Source organism: Notolabrus celidotus, chromosome 8, assembly GCF_009762535.1.
Source record: "Notolabrus celidotus isolate fNotCel1 chromosome 8, fNotCel1.pri, whole genome shotgun sequence".
In the NCBI taxonomy this organism is placed as follows: Eukaryota; Metazoa; Chordata; class Actinopteri; order Labriformes; family Labridae; genus Notolabrus; species Notolabrus celidotus.
The window spans coordinates 33,312,786-33,327,444 of NC_048279.1; the positions used below are offsets into that span (position 1 = coordinate 33,312,786).

The 14,659-nt window shown below is 43.6% G+C and overlaps 2 protein-coding genes across 6 annotated transcripts in view; one reads left to right on the forward strand and one right to left on the reverse strand.

Moving 5' to 3' along the window:
* LOC117817031 (leptin receptor overlapping transcript-like 1) overlaps positions 1-14,659 on the reverse strand; it is a 762,389-nt gene that overhangs the window by 306,354 nt on the left and 441,376 nt on the right. The window lies entirely within an intron of this gene.
* LOC117817030 (complexin-2-like) overlaps positions 1-14,659 on the forward strand; it is a 71,611-nt gene that overhangs the window by 53,185 nt on the left and 3,767 nt on the right. For 2 of the 5 annotated variants that reach the window (XM_034689474.1, XM_034689475.1), the window contains exon 3: positions 9,421-9,596. In XM_034689474.1, coding sequence (XP_034545365.1) covers positions 9,421-9,596 — 176 coding nt within the window. Of the gene's footprint in view, positions 1-8,015; positions 8,190-8,814; positions 8,865-8,943; positions 9,064-9,169; positions 9,312-9,420; positions 9,597-14,659 lie in introns of those variants that run through there. The other 3 variants (XM_034689476.1, XM_034689477.1, XM_034689473.1) reach the window with 3 other exon arrangements.

Below are 14,659 nucleotides of genomic sequence, written 5' to 3' on the forward strand. Positions count from 1 at the left end.
TTCTCTCTATCGAACTCTCCATCATTCTTCGTGTGCCTCTGGGCTCTGCAGAGAACCCATCTCATGAGGTCCAATCCATCCTCCTAACATGCAACTCATGCATGCACACAGATTCGAGTGGTAATCGCTCTTGGAGCTGAAATGCGCTTGGAGGACACTCGATCACTCGCTCTTCTTTGACAGCGCCTGTGCACCCTCGCTGTGACACTCTTCTTACACGCACAGATGCATCATGGGAATAAGGAGTTATACATTTTGTTCTTCATACTCTCAGAGCGACAGAGCTTCTTCCAGACACGCTCTCTCCACATGTTTCCACATGCTCTCTGAATCTCACCCCCCACCTTTATGTAACTCTGCATGCTCTAACACACCATGTGACTTGACCATTCACTGCTTTAAAATGTATTTACGGTATCTACACTTCTTCCGGCTCTTAAATGTGCCCCGAGGCCTCAGCTGACCTCAGAGGCCTTTTCAGAGATGTAATGAGTTAGCACGGTTACGGTGCTTTCCTCTCTGCGGGTTACACACGTCACTAAGAAGGTTAGGTGTGCCGTGTGGAACTTAAGACATGGTGCTGTGCTTCAGAGAGAAGCTGTCTCTGTCCGTCTGTCTGTTGAGCTTTTGGTCAGTCACTCTCACTTTGATCTTCACTAAAATATCACATTAACTAATGCATAGCCAGGGGTGTAGCGCTATTTTTAGTAGTATCAGAGCACATATATGATGAGAGTGTGGTGGTTACAGTGATACAGAGCGCACGTTTGATGCACACGCATGTCAGCACATGCACTTCTTTTCAAAGGTTGTGTAACCACCACTCCTACTGTGACATGTTTAATAGCAGAAAATACAGAAGCCTATTTTCTTTGGGAATTATTAACAAGGTGCCAAGCTAGCTGCAGAACTAGCAGCTGCAAGCCTATCTGGAATTGATCATAAACACTTTGCATTCAGCTGGTTTGCTCTTACAGATAAGAAGTTCTCAGGGCGGATAGCAGTTGGCGACCTGATTTTTTATTTTGTACTACTATCACATAACATTTTTTTAATCAAGTACTTTAACAACACAGTGTAGCAGGTGAAAAAGCAATGAAATAGGGAAAATGTTAGCATACAAAGAAAACAGTCAGCTGGGATAGGCTCCAAGCGGTCAAGATAATGTATGGATTTACAACTTTAAAAAAGATGTTGTGCAGAGTGGCTAACTTAAATATGGAGATTAATTTAAGGAAAACTTTTTCTTTTTTAGTCAGCATACTGATTTAGCCTTATTGTACTAATTGTTGTTCGGTTTGGTTCTTGTATTCAATGTTCCCTGAGGATAAAACCTGATGACTTTGGGTCTCTGGCTTTCCTCCACCAACACCAGCGTTTTGCATTTGTTACTCAGATGGAAATATCTTGGACTTTGCATTACAGCCCTTTAAGAGATGGGTCCAACAGCAGATCTGAAAATGTCCAAGTTAACAGGCTTGACTTCATTTTTATACCCAAACATGTTGAATGTGCAAATGTACAAAGCATGGTGGATGTGTAAACTTAAATAGCTTGATGGTTAAAACCTATCTTTTGCAGATTTACATTTGAACTCACATGCTATTTTTAACATGTTTTAGATTGGACATGTTGGTTACTGTCCAAATGGAGGAGTGATTGTGCCCAGGTTTCTTTCATTCAGCTCTTGAACACATTTAAGTCAAAAAACGACTTCCCTCAACCAACAGGGCCGTCTAAGGACAGGTGAATGCAGACGCCACTAAAATACCCATGATTGTCTTGAGGAGAATTAGCCTCCTTCATCTTTGAGATTAAAAATGTCCTGCAGCAGAACCTGTAGTTCACCATCAAACCCTTATTTGTAGTTACCACTTTAACTAATCATCATGTTGCTTTCCTTAGCTCTGCAGAGTTTGGCTGAATGAGTGATATAGTGTTTCTTTTTTTTTTTTTAATGAAGTACTTAGACAATGTTTCAGTGTGTTTAACCATACCCGTGTCTCTCAACTCTTCCTCTGGAGCTTTCTCGTCGTGCTTACAGCTTCCAGACTCCACAGCTGGCAGAGCTCGATGGCACCAAGGCTTTTGGGAACAACAACTGTCTCACTCGACTACACAGCAACTTTGTCACAATCAGACGAGCTAATTAGCCCTGAGCACGGAGATTAGTCATGTGGAGGTTTGGGAGAGGCACTGAGACATGATAAAGTGGCATCAGTTGCAACAGTAGACCACAGATAAGACGTGTGTGTCCCAGATAGTACAGCTGTTTTACAAAAGAAAAATGGGCTAAACTTTATGAATTGGACGGAGACTGCACACGAGATGTTTTGGTCCAGAGACAAAAATAAGGTTAGTTCTCTGTAGAAGAAGAGTTTTGTCTCTCTTGACTGGCAGAATCTAAAACCTCAGAAGGACCAGAGATTGAAACAGAACATTGAGTTGAACAGTTTATTATGGCAAAGTCTAGGCTTGAACAAGACATAAAGTGTGTCATGCTGTTTTTAATTTAAATCGGTAGACTCTTAACTTTAACAAGTTTTAATTTCCCAAGTTTCTCCATTCAGCTCGGTCAAAGAGGAGTTTATTACCCCTGAAGAGATGAGGGGTATTCTCAGCAGACGTCTGCTCAGCATCTGTAAAGATCACAGTGAACACCAGTTTGGGAAATCTCCTCCAGCTAGAGGCTACAAAGTCAGGGGAAAAGTTTGTAATCCTGTTCAGCAGTTCAGTTTGGCCTGGGGCGAACCACAGGGAGTCAACAGAAATCTGTAATTCCTACGAGGGTTAGTACAAGAAAGTAACTCCACCAGACTCTGCTTTACAGCACATTGATTATTATGGGATTAATAATTGAACCCCTGTGTTTTCTGTCTGCAAGTTAGAACAGGGATGTAAGAGTTCAGCTGCAGAAACTTCAAACACTAAAAATATCTTATTGAGACATCAGCCATCTTTACTTGGTTCTAGTAAATGGAAAAACAGGAATATTGCATCTTTGCTTTTACACCCAGATTGTTTGGGGAAGATGCTCCCAAACAGGGGACATTTTTCTCTTTGTCAGCGTTTCTCTGGATAAAAGTGAACACTGCAATCACGCTCTATTGTGGAACAAAGCAAGCAAGCCGAGATCGACTAGAAGAGGTAGTGTCAGCTCACTTTCAATCAAACCCTGATCAACCCAGCAACCGGAACAAACAGCTGCTTGAGTCATAACGCTAGTAGCTGTAGGCTAGTAGTAACAGATGAAGTAATTGGCAATTTCAACGACTTTACTCACTGTCTATTCAATTCAGCATCAGCCTATGTGCTGGTGCTGGGCGCTGTTCCTTCTCAACACTGGAACCTCCACTTTTGCCGAGGTGGTTCCGTACCATTACATAATAACTCACGGGTCTTTGAGCCCAAATATCGATGAAGCACTGACCTTGCTGCTGCAAGTCAAATCACGACTCATTTGGCTGACAGATTAAGCTGGCTTCCCAAAATGCAAAATGTGACCAATACTCATGATAATATGTATGAGTAGTATTAATAGGAGTCTTTACCTACACTGTGAGGAAAGGATGCTGTGACGTGATGGCTTAAGAACAGACGGTGTGTGCTTTGGTCCATTTTACAATATTGCAAAAAGACCAAATGGAAAAATGCAACAATGAATCATTTCATCAGCTGATTTGGAACAAAAAAACAAGCTTCAGGTGTGAAAGCACTCTGGGAGGCTGTATGTGTATGATAGAATACCGACGAGACTCATCAGGATTCATGTGAAAACATTGTCTCTAGATTTTCTTCATGAATCATTTATGAGTACAGTAAACTTCATCAATGAATCCCAAGTTATCAAAATGGAGCAAAGCAAATTAAAGCTGCAAGCAGCATTGAACTAGCCCTTGCATCTTCTTGCACATCAGGGTGTAGAGAATGTTGGGATGTGGCCAAAGTCAGGGTGCTGAGCAGCTGCAGGGTTTGTTGCTGCTGTGATGTCTTTAAAAGAGAAAGATCAGCTGTTTACGGTTTGCGTATCTCACTCTCTGAGAGACAGCTGCTACACTGTCCTGCTTCAGCACCATGGACAGCGACCCGTTTTAATGTTCATTAGTCACAAGGGATGGAAGAGTGTTATTTTGGACACAACAGCAAAGTGTGAGCATACGTGCCCTGCATCCCAAAGCTCTTAAATAATATTACATCAGTCAAACCAGAAGTGGTTTTAGGGCTGAAATGTCACAGAGCAAACTTCTTAATGCTGCTCAGAGGAAAGAGGATAAGAACCCTGTAAATTGTTAAATTAGGGGTCCATTTTGGAGTTCAACGTAAGGTGGCACCTTTCCTTTTGGGTTTAGGATATGAGTGCAAGAGGATTTTTTGTAGGTGTGGATGTCAGGAATATGCACAGGCATTTTCATACATGTAGGTAAAGAAAGCCTGTCTGGGGAGAGTTAATTGAAGCCTCTAAGGTGGAACTATGGAGCACTTTTTTCCATTTTTTTGTAAGACCCATAAAATATGACATTTCCACACATGACTGAAGCATGCATGAAATTTGGTGACTTTTCGAGCATGTTAAAGCCTCCAAAAATTCAAATCATGAATGTGAAAGAATACTAATTCCTTGCATTCCAAGAGAGCCCTTGCAGCCTCCCTGCTCTGACCCTTAAAGTCACACATTTTGTGGACAAGAATGAGAAAACTTGAAAAGATCAAATCAGCAGAAAACAAAACTCCCTCTTACCAACTGTTTACAGGCAGCTTTCTGGCATACAAGGAAAAACAAATAACTCAAGATCTCCTCAGTTGTTTTCAGAACAGACACTTCTGTTGTTTACTCATGGAGTGACACCTGCAAGCTAGTTCAGGCAGGAGACTCGAGCTGCACGGATTTCATATTCAACATGAATCATCCTTTGTTTGGCAGTCCTTTCAAGCCGTCACTGTTAATGCTACGTTGAGCTCAGCCCCACCATCTCCCCAGCATCGACCTGCAGGCTCTGGCTGTGGGTTTAAGGCATTACCTCATCACTCCTCAGATTTTTATTTATGAATTCACTCTACAAGGAGTGTTGATGTTGGAGCCTGGACACCAAACACAAACAGTAACATTTCAAACTCTTGGAACATGAATTGTATGACTAAATAGCCTCAGACTAAAAGTCCTTCATGCATTTCATGTTGCTGCATATTTAACATGTTAATTGACATGACAAAGCGCAGAGACACTGTGATGTGTTCTTATCAAGCCAACGTGTCGTGTCTTTGGCACACGAAGGAGTTAAAACACGAAACATCAACATGTCTGTTTATTAATTAGCAGCCTCCCTGATCCGTGTGTCTCAGGACTGGGGCTTGTCCTGTCCTGGTGTGTCAACACGGCAAGTTCGGACTGCAGCCAAGGACCTCAAGGTCACTTCCGTCTCATCAATTTCACGGTTGAAGCAGATGGCCGTGTCTTTGAGTGGTTCCTCCGGAGATCCTGCGTGCCTCAGCTTAGCAGGCCAGCTCAGAGCGGAGCACAGGTGGACAGAGGTGCTACAGGAAGTAGGCTGGAGTCAGGACAGGGAGAGAGCCAGGCGTGGTCCAGGAGGTCCGGATCTCATTAGTTTTTTTCCTGTAAGATGGAAGTGAGTGTGGAGTCACGGTGATTGAGCAACTTTTGGAGCTTGGGCTTGTTTCCAGGATCTGAGAGCTGTCTGTGTGTGCTCACTTCAGAGACATCAGCTCCTCTCTCTAGCTCAGAGTACAGGTGTTCAGCAGCTCTGCAAAAAAGGCTCAACACGCAGGACTAAACTCAAGATCGATGTGTGCAACTTTTAGGATTTGAACACAGGCTTTTCAAGTTATCCTGATTAAATAGAGATTATGCTGACTTTGCTTTCTGAGGGTTTTACATGAGAAATCAAAATTACAATGTTGTCGCTCCTCGGGGCGCCAAGACAGTATACACTTGAGGAGTTATTTCAAGCATCAAGTGAAGCTTAACAGTTAAGTTGTACTCTATAATGAGCAGGGTTACAGACTCTTTCTGTTTGCATTTGTACAAAACGATGCTACTTTAAAAACAACTAGAATAAAGCATCAATGTCACAGAAAGGAAATGAGAGTCTATGTTTCCTTGGGAGACTTGAATTGGCTCGTGTGTGTGTGTGTGTGTGTGTGTGTGTGTGTGTGTGTGTGTGTGTGTGTGTGTGTGTGTGTGTGTGTGTGTGTGTGTGTGTGTGTGTGTGTGTGTGTGTGTGTGTGTGTGTGTGTGTGTGTGTGTGTGTGTGACTACGTCTCTCTGACATGTAGGTATCACTTTTGTGAAAACACTTTCACAAAAACGGCAAAGGAACAGAGACTGCCAAAACAAAATGTTTACTCTGAAGGGTTATCCGTCTCTCTCTGTCAGAGTTGTTTTCCTGGTATAAATGAGTGAGAGGCAGCGAACAGCTTCATCGGAGTCCTGACAGCTCTGACAATGCTGAAGGTGTGACACTCGAAGAGCACCTTTTTCATGAGATTTCTTCATGTTTGCTTACAGCACTTTGGAATTCATTTTCACCCCCCCAAGTCGGTCGCTGCGATCTGATCAGATTGTGAGGAAGAAAAACATCGTCTCTCTCTCTCTTCTTTCTATGACTCAGTCCTCCTTTTATTCAAAGCAAACCAAAGCAGAGACTCTTCTGAGAGCCAGAACATACAGTGTATTCATTATCATAGCAACCACACAAAGCATTAACAGTGTTGCCCTCCGAAAGTGCTCTCAAAGTGCTTTCACCAAATAGAAAAATAACGCTTTGGAGGACACGCAGCCTTGCCCCCCTTACAGAGGAGCACACAGAGGAGCACTCTCCTTCTTGTACTGGCGCTGGACATAAATTGCACAATATTTTTCCGAGCGGTTTCTGGGCTACTGGAGGAACACAGTGCGTGTGTTAAATATGGAACGTGATGTTTGATGCTTTTTGCCCAGCACAAATGTTTCACACACACTGAGGAAAGGTGTCTACGTCTGCCTGAGAGAGCTGTGTGAGGGCTTCTTTTATGGATGTTGAAGATGGCAACACTTTTTGGATTTTCGATTTAGGGTTACAATATGATCTGTTGACCAAAAGCTATCAGCTAAGAGCTCCAAAGCCTACTTGATCTCCCTTTTAGCACGCCTAACAAGAACAGACAGGTGATGGGATCAACAGGGTCTCTCTGTCTGTTTCAGTAGAACTCTAACATTTTTATTTTCAGGTCTTCGGCCGAGTCCAATAGTTCTACCACACTTTTATGATTTGACACCATACCGATTACTTTTTTGGCAATTTATTCCATACCCAAGACCAATACCGATACTTTCAGTCCTTTAAAAAAATAAAATGCAACGCTTGAAAGACAACTCCCATGACAAATACTGTTCATTTAACAACTTTAATATACAAGTCATGTGATGGCCTTTTTTAAACGGTTGAGTTAGGACCCACAAGCAGTATCGGAAGCCAAGAGATCAGTTGGTAATGATCTTTATTTAACAGTTCATCAATAGACATTGGCAACAGGTGAATAGTCTCTCTACCTCGAACACAGGTAGGGAATCAAGTCTCTCGGGGCTCGATGATAGCCTGACGAATTGAGCACCGGTGACAGACAGATCCCGGAGGGAGTTGAAGAACAGACTCACTCGTACTCCGCAGGAGGACAGGACGCCAAACGGCCACAAGGACGGACAGGCAGAACCCCGGAAGGGCGAAGGCAGAACTCGTAGTCAGGGACAGAAGGCGTGGGTGTTTTCCTGGGAAGCGGCGAGGAGGGATGGTCACGGGCAGGCAGGGTCGGCAATGTGAGATAAATCCGGAGAAGAACGCTGGAAAGTCTTGCATGAGGTCAAAGAACAATCTGGCAAGGAGTGGAGAGTGGCTGCTGCTTATATACCGGCTTGATTGAAGATGAGGAGCAGGTGAGAGTGCAGGTGAACCGGGTTGCCTGATGAGGGGGCGTGGCTGGCCAGCAGAGTGGAGCAGAGGCAAGGAGAGTGGAAAATTACTGACAGAGGGGAGGAGGTGAGCAGACTGTGACAAATTTGGGGACAGTCACACACCTGGATATACTTTCCCTTTGTTAAAGCTTTCTCTCAGAGTTCTCTGTGCGGTAGATGTTGTCGGGCGTGGAGGTGATGCAGCCTTCTCTGCTTCCTCTTTTTGTCTTTGTCCAGCTTCAAGGTAAGCCTTGAGATCATAGACTGTAAATAAAAATGGACAGCGTTGCTCCGCCTCTTCCCGTTGTACGGTTCTGAAGACAAGGCAGCTTTATTTGTATAGCGCATTTCATACACAAGGGCAACTCAATGTGCTTTACATTAAAACATTAAAAGCATTGGAGACATGACTGAAGCCAAAAAATCCCGCTCCTGGGTGCCGCCATTGTGCAGCCAGAGCCTGCGAAGCCACTGTAACGAGCTCTACCCTACAGCGTAGCGTCACAAGACGCTGTGTGTCCTTTGAAGTTTCCCTCTACGGCGGCTGTGAATCAAAGCATTTTTTACCTATACTGCAGCCAGCCACCAGGGGGCAGACACTCTGCTGAAAGCTTCACTTCCAGCCGAGCAAGATACACCCCTGCTTGGGATGTGCTGTTTTTAAGTGTTTAAAAAGGTTGCTTGTGTTGCTGCAGTGTTGTACATTTTTACAGCACGAACTTCACCTTACCATAGTTTAATTTACGCTTAAAAAATATGCCCACACCACACTCCTCTTTCCTCTTTCTCTCAGCTTCACTTCAGACGCACGCAGCCGCAGACTGAACTGTTGCTAGCAGGCTAAAAACAGTTAACTGGAGTCACCACACTTCTGGTCACATGACATGGATGGACTAGTTCAATTTTAGGTTGCTTTGGAGTAAGTAACTCAAATAGAATCAGAAGTGACACATGCACTTTTATTTCGCATTTATTAATTAGTATTCATATTTTATTAGAGTAATTGATACTCAAATGAGTAGCCTGAATGACCACAGAATCGATTCGCCCACCACTAGTGTCCGAGTGGATGGTCTGCATGAGGATGGAAGTTCCTGCTGGACATAGTAAAGGCCAAAGTGAGCAGCACAAAGACAATAAAGAGAACTGCTGATGATTTATTTAGGTGTCTTTCATCTGAAGCTCTTATCTGTGGCACTCACCTCTTGTTCTTCCTATCATCAGACTCTTTTGTCTTTGGTTCGGTCAAGGACAGATTAAGCTGCTCTTTTCACTGGCCTGAAAGAGGACTGAGATACAAAGACATCTCTTTTGATGTAACAGGCTCCACGGTCAGATCAAAGACCAAACAGCTGGTCTACCTGAGGTCTGTTGTTTATTACTGTGATGCTTTCAGCTTGACTTTTTTCATTTATCATTTTCTCTCTCTCTCTCTCTCTCTCTCTCTCTCTCTCCCTCTCTCTCTCTGTCAACAGGGGCCACCAAAGACATGGGCAAGATGCTTGGTGGGGAGGAGGAGAAGGATCCGGATGCTCAGAAAAAAGAGGAAGAAAGGCAAGAGGCGCTGAGGCAACAGGAGGAGGAGAGGAAGGCCAAATATGCAAAAATGGAGTCAGAGAGAGAAAACATCCGACAGGGCATCAGAGATAAGGTAACAAAAAAGAAACTGTCACATGGGACGCTCCTGTTTGCAAGAGCACTCACTTGCTGGTTTATTCCCTATATGTTGTGCAGGAACCTTAGACACTCTCTAAATTGACTGAGATGACTTAACAGTGGAGAGAGATGCTGAAGAGAGAGCTGGAGGGATTTTCCAGCTGAGATCATGTGCAGGGTTAGAGGAGAAAGGACAGGCTGAACAAAAGATGTAGGCCAGGCTGAGATTATTCTCTGAGAAGGTACAAAGACTCAATGAAACAACCCGTGCATGCACTCTGTGGTAGACTGAAGGGGGTCTGAGAGATCAAACTTAGAAAAGGTTTCTCCAGAGTCTCATGTTCAACTTCTTGATGAATGAAAGGTCACTGAGCGGTGTTTTTTAGAATCTTTGCACCTAGATCGATTCATCAATCAATCTTTATTTGTACAGCACCAAATCACAACGCTTTTACAAACATAGGAGGTCTAGACCACTCTATGTCTTATTATGATCAGAGACCCAACACCAAGACAGGATAATACTCAGTCTTAGCCAACTTAATCCACCATGAGCATTGCACCTCGCACTATTCAGCAAGTTACAGGGGAGACTAAAAACTTCCTTTTAACAGGCAGAAACCTCAGGCAGAACCAGACTCAAGTTAGACAGCCATCTGCCTCAACCGAGTTGGGTCTGGAAAGATGGATAGAGGAGAGTAAGAGAAAGAGGGAGCGGTTATAGTGATGAGATGAGTAGTAGTAGCTGTTGCCGCTGGAGTCCGGAACGTCCACAGCAGGAGGACGTCTACGGCAGCTCAGAGGAACCTATGAGACAAGGGAGCTCAGGGACTCCAGAAAGGTCTATGGTTAGTAACTTTAATGGGACAGGGAGAGTTAAAGTAAGTGATGAAGGGGTTGGGGGAAGGGGTGAGATAGGATCCCAGTGTGTCAGTGCGTCAGTTCCCCCGGCAGTCTAAGCCTATAGCAGCATAACTAAGAGCTCGTCCAAGCCTGAGCCAGCTCTAACTATAAGCTTTATGTACACTTCATTTATAAAGGGAGCCAAAGGAAATTCACACCAGTGCAAATGCTCCTTCTGTACTGGATTTAATGATGTTACCAACAAGTATATACACAAGTACAAATACTTGTAGAAATTAAACCATAACTAATCAACAAAATGGATAAACAAACCCCTGTATGTTTGTTTCTACATGCTAGTAGGCAAGAGGACTGCTGACAACTACCCCACATCATCACTACAGCTTTTCTTTTTAATAAGGGAACTAACTCTCTTCAGCTCCCTGTATCCCTCTTTCAAACCCCAACTCAATCTCAGCAGATGTGTGTCTAACATGAGTCTGGTCCTGCTGGAGGTTCCTGCCTGTTAAAGGAAGTTTGTCCTTGCCACTGTAACTTGCTAAATGCTGCAAAGTGCTCTGCTCATGGCGGGTTAAGATGAGATCAGACTGAGTCCTGTCTGTAAGATGGGACTGGATCTTATCCTGTCTTGATGTTGGGTCTTTGTTAATGATAGAACATAGAGGACGTTCTAGACCTGCTCTGTTTGGAAAGAGTCTTCAGAAAACATTTGCAGAGAGGTCAATCTTTACTCTTTGAGGTTCTGTTGTCAAATTAATTTGTGCTCCTTTAACCCTTTTGTCTCACAAAGAAAGTCTCTGATGCATTTTATTACAGATGAATTAAACAGCAGGCATGAATGTATCAAAGTCCAGGCAGCTTGTAGTAAAATAAACCTCCTGACAATGCTAATATTTCACTGAATATTTGACTTGAACACTCCCTTCGGGCTCTCAAGTTTAAAACTTTCCCTTGTGAACAATCTTTGGAGTTTGAGGATCAGCTCCACACTCCACTGAGTCCCAGCCATTCTTTAGTTTGTCTTAGGAACAACCGCGTAAGAAAAGAGAGGAAGGCGACAGAGCGAAATGACAGCATCTCTTTGGGAAAGTGTTTGATTATAGCGAGTGGAGAAGGAGTGACTAAGCGTGACTGTCTCACTTCCACTGACGCAGGTCTTTGTCACTGTGGAACAAGTCTGAGAGGGAAAGAGAAAGAGACTGAATTTGACAGATTGCAAGAGGAAGAATCACAGCAGCACGGAGAGAAAACAGAGAACAAACAAGGGGAGCAGGAGGAGATACAAAGGAGATATCTATCAAACATCACACCGGGGGGTTCTTTGCCATAAAATCAAGAGGGAACATTCCTCAGGTGTGGAGATGCACTTTTTGGTTCCACATCTCAGCTTGTGCAACCATTAACTACCAGCTAATGAAGCTGATATTTTCAGGCCATCTTTCATCCGCCTGTGTCGCCAAAGTTTGTAGAAACATTTGTTTGATTTAATGCCAAAACGTTGAATAATACATTTTATTTATAGGTGCTTTTCTGGACACTCAAGGTCACCTTACAACATACTAACAGTAAAAACAACACTCAACAGTAATGAATATGCAATACTAATAAAATGAAAGAGAAGGGGAAGTCATTCCAGTCCCATAAAGACAGATTAAAGTGAGTAGGCTTGGGGGAAAAGGTGAGTTTTGAGGCAGGATTTGAAGTTGGTTGGAGAGGTGGAATTTTATAAGTCCTGGGGGAGAGAGTTCCAGATGCGGGGGGCCGAGCGGCTGAAGGCTCTCAACCCCATTGTGGTCAAGCGAGCAGTTGGGAGGGTGAGTTGTGTGGAAGAGGAGGACCTGAGACTACGGGTGGGTATTTTTGTATGGAGGAGGTCAATGAGGTACTGAGGAACTTGGTTGCTGATGGCCTTGTAGGTGAGGAACAGAATCTTAAAGATGATGCGGTATTTAATGGGAAGCCAGTGGAGTTGCTGCAGGACAGATGTGATGTGGCTGCTGGAGGGAGTTCTGGTGAGGATGCGGGCAGAGGAGTTTTAAACCAGTTGAAGTTTATTAAGAAGGGAGTTGCAGTAATCTAGGCGGGAGGTGACCAGGGTGTGAACCAGAATGGATGTACTGTTGGGGGAGAGAGACGGACGCAGGCGAGAGATGTTTCAGAGATGGAAGTATGCTGACCGGGTGACATTAATGATGTGGGACTGGAATGACAGTATACTGTCGAGGATGACACCCAGACTCTTAACATGGGGGGAGACGGAGGAGTTGTCAATGAGGATGGAGAGGTTGTTTTTTTTGAGAGGGTGGATATGGTGCAAATGAGAAGAACCTCTTCAGTTTGAGGAAGTTGTTGATGAGCCAGGATCTGATGTCATGAAGACAGTCGGAAACCACATTATGTTGTGGTCTTTATCAGCTCCCTCTTTAAGGAGCATCTGTCATGCTTTAGCACCAGAAGCCATTAGGAATGTGTTTCACATCACCTCGGATATACATGTACCAAACTCATTCAAACACTAGTCTTAATTACTCACACTTATACAGTATGTGTGCTGCTCTCTGTTGACCTCAGTGTGACACTAGACTTTCTCTCAAACTGGGACCACATGCACAAACTCCACTGTAGGTAGCAAAACAGACGCTGGTTTCAAATTACATCAAGGTTACCATTATCATCATTTGCTCGCCATCTGTTTGGATTTCTAAAACCTTCAAGCTCTGTTAGGAAAAAGTGTTGAAACTGACACAAAGCATTCTGGGAAAAATGTCCAGGCTCGTTTGTTTCAAGCTGCTGTCACTGTGCGACAACTTTGCATCCACCAACAATATTGTTTGTTGCCTGGTTTGTTCCCTATGGTATCATAGGCCTGCAGTTTTCTATTTACCTGCCTAGCAGATAAGATTTAACAATAAAAATCTTATTTGAAGTCTCCTCACTGGATTTCAGGAGCTCCTAGCTCAGCTCAGGGTCTTTCTCAATGTGTGGAAATTGGGTTAGCCTAGTTGTCAATATTTAAAATGTAATTCCAGCATCTGACAGAGAATTTGTGTATGTGGCTTATGGCTATGTTCCAAATTACCAATCAATAATACATTTGGAAATAAGTTAACTCATTTTGCAAAGAGATTTTTACATCAATGCGTTGGTGAGCACATTACCCTGCTGCTGCTGTAATTTGTTCATCTTTTTAATGTTTGAAATGACTTCTTCTTCTTCTGCTTTGCCTCATTGAAACTCACTTTTAATATTAAAAACTCTGTTCAACCAGCAGGTTCTGTAAGCTGATAGTCACCAGCTGTGATCTTCTGTCTGTAATTAGTACATAAAATATCCTGAAAGTTCAAATTAGACTCAGAAGCTGTCGAAACTTCTGCTCACTTCCAGCTCAGCGTGTAATCATAAGAGATGATTTGAACTGCTTCATGCAGCACCCAAAAAATTACAACCCAGTGAGCATTGACTTCATTAAGAAGCTAATTCATGCCAATGAAGAAAAGGGAATTACTCTCAATGGTTGTAATCATTCGAAGACAATTTTCCTCAAATGCATGAAATGATCATGTCACACCTCATGTGCCTCAGATTTAAGGAGGAGAAATTGTAAACACACTGAAGTCAGTCTCAATATTCACAGGAAGTAGAGCAGCAGAGAGTGAGCATCAGAGTGAGCAGCAGAGAGTGAGCATCAGAGAGTGAGCATCAGAGTGAGCTGCAGTGAGTGAGACTCAGAGAGTGAGCAGCAGACAGTGAGAATCAGAGAGTGAGCATCAGAGAGTGAGCATCAGAGAGTGAGCATCAGAGAGTGAGCATCAGCGAGTGTGCATCAGAGAGTGAGCATCAGAGAGTGAGCATCAGAGAGTGAGCATCAGAGAGTTAGCAGCAGAAAGTGAGCAGCAGTGAATGAGCAGCTGAGTGAGAAGTGAAGAGTGAGTATCAGAGAATGTGCAGTAGAGTGAGCAGCACTGAGTGAGCATCAGAATGAGCTGCAGAGATTGAACAGCAGAGATAAGGCAGTAGATAGTAAGCATCAGTGAGTGAGCATTAGAGAGTGAGCAGCAGTGAGTGAGCAGCAGAGTGAGCCGCAGAGAGTGAGCAGCAGAGATTGAACAGCAGTGAGTGAGCATTAGAGTGAGCAGCAGAGAGTGAGCAGCAGAGATTGAACAGCAGAGATAATGCAGCAGAGAGTGATCATCA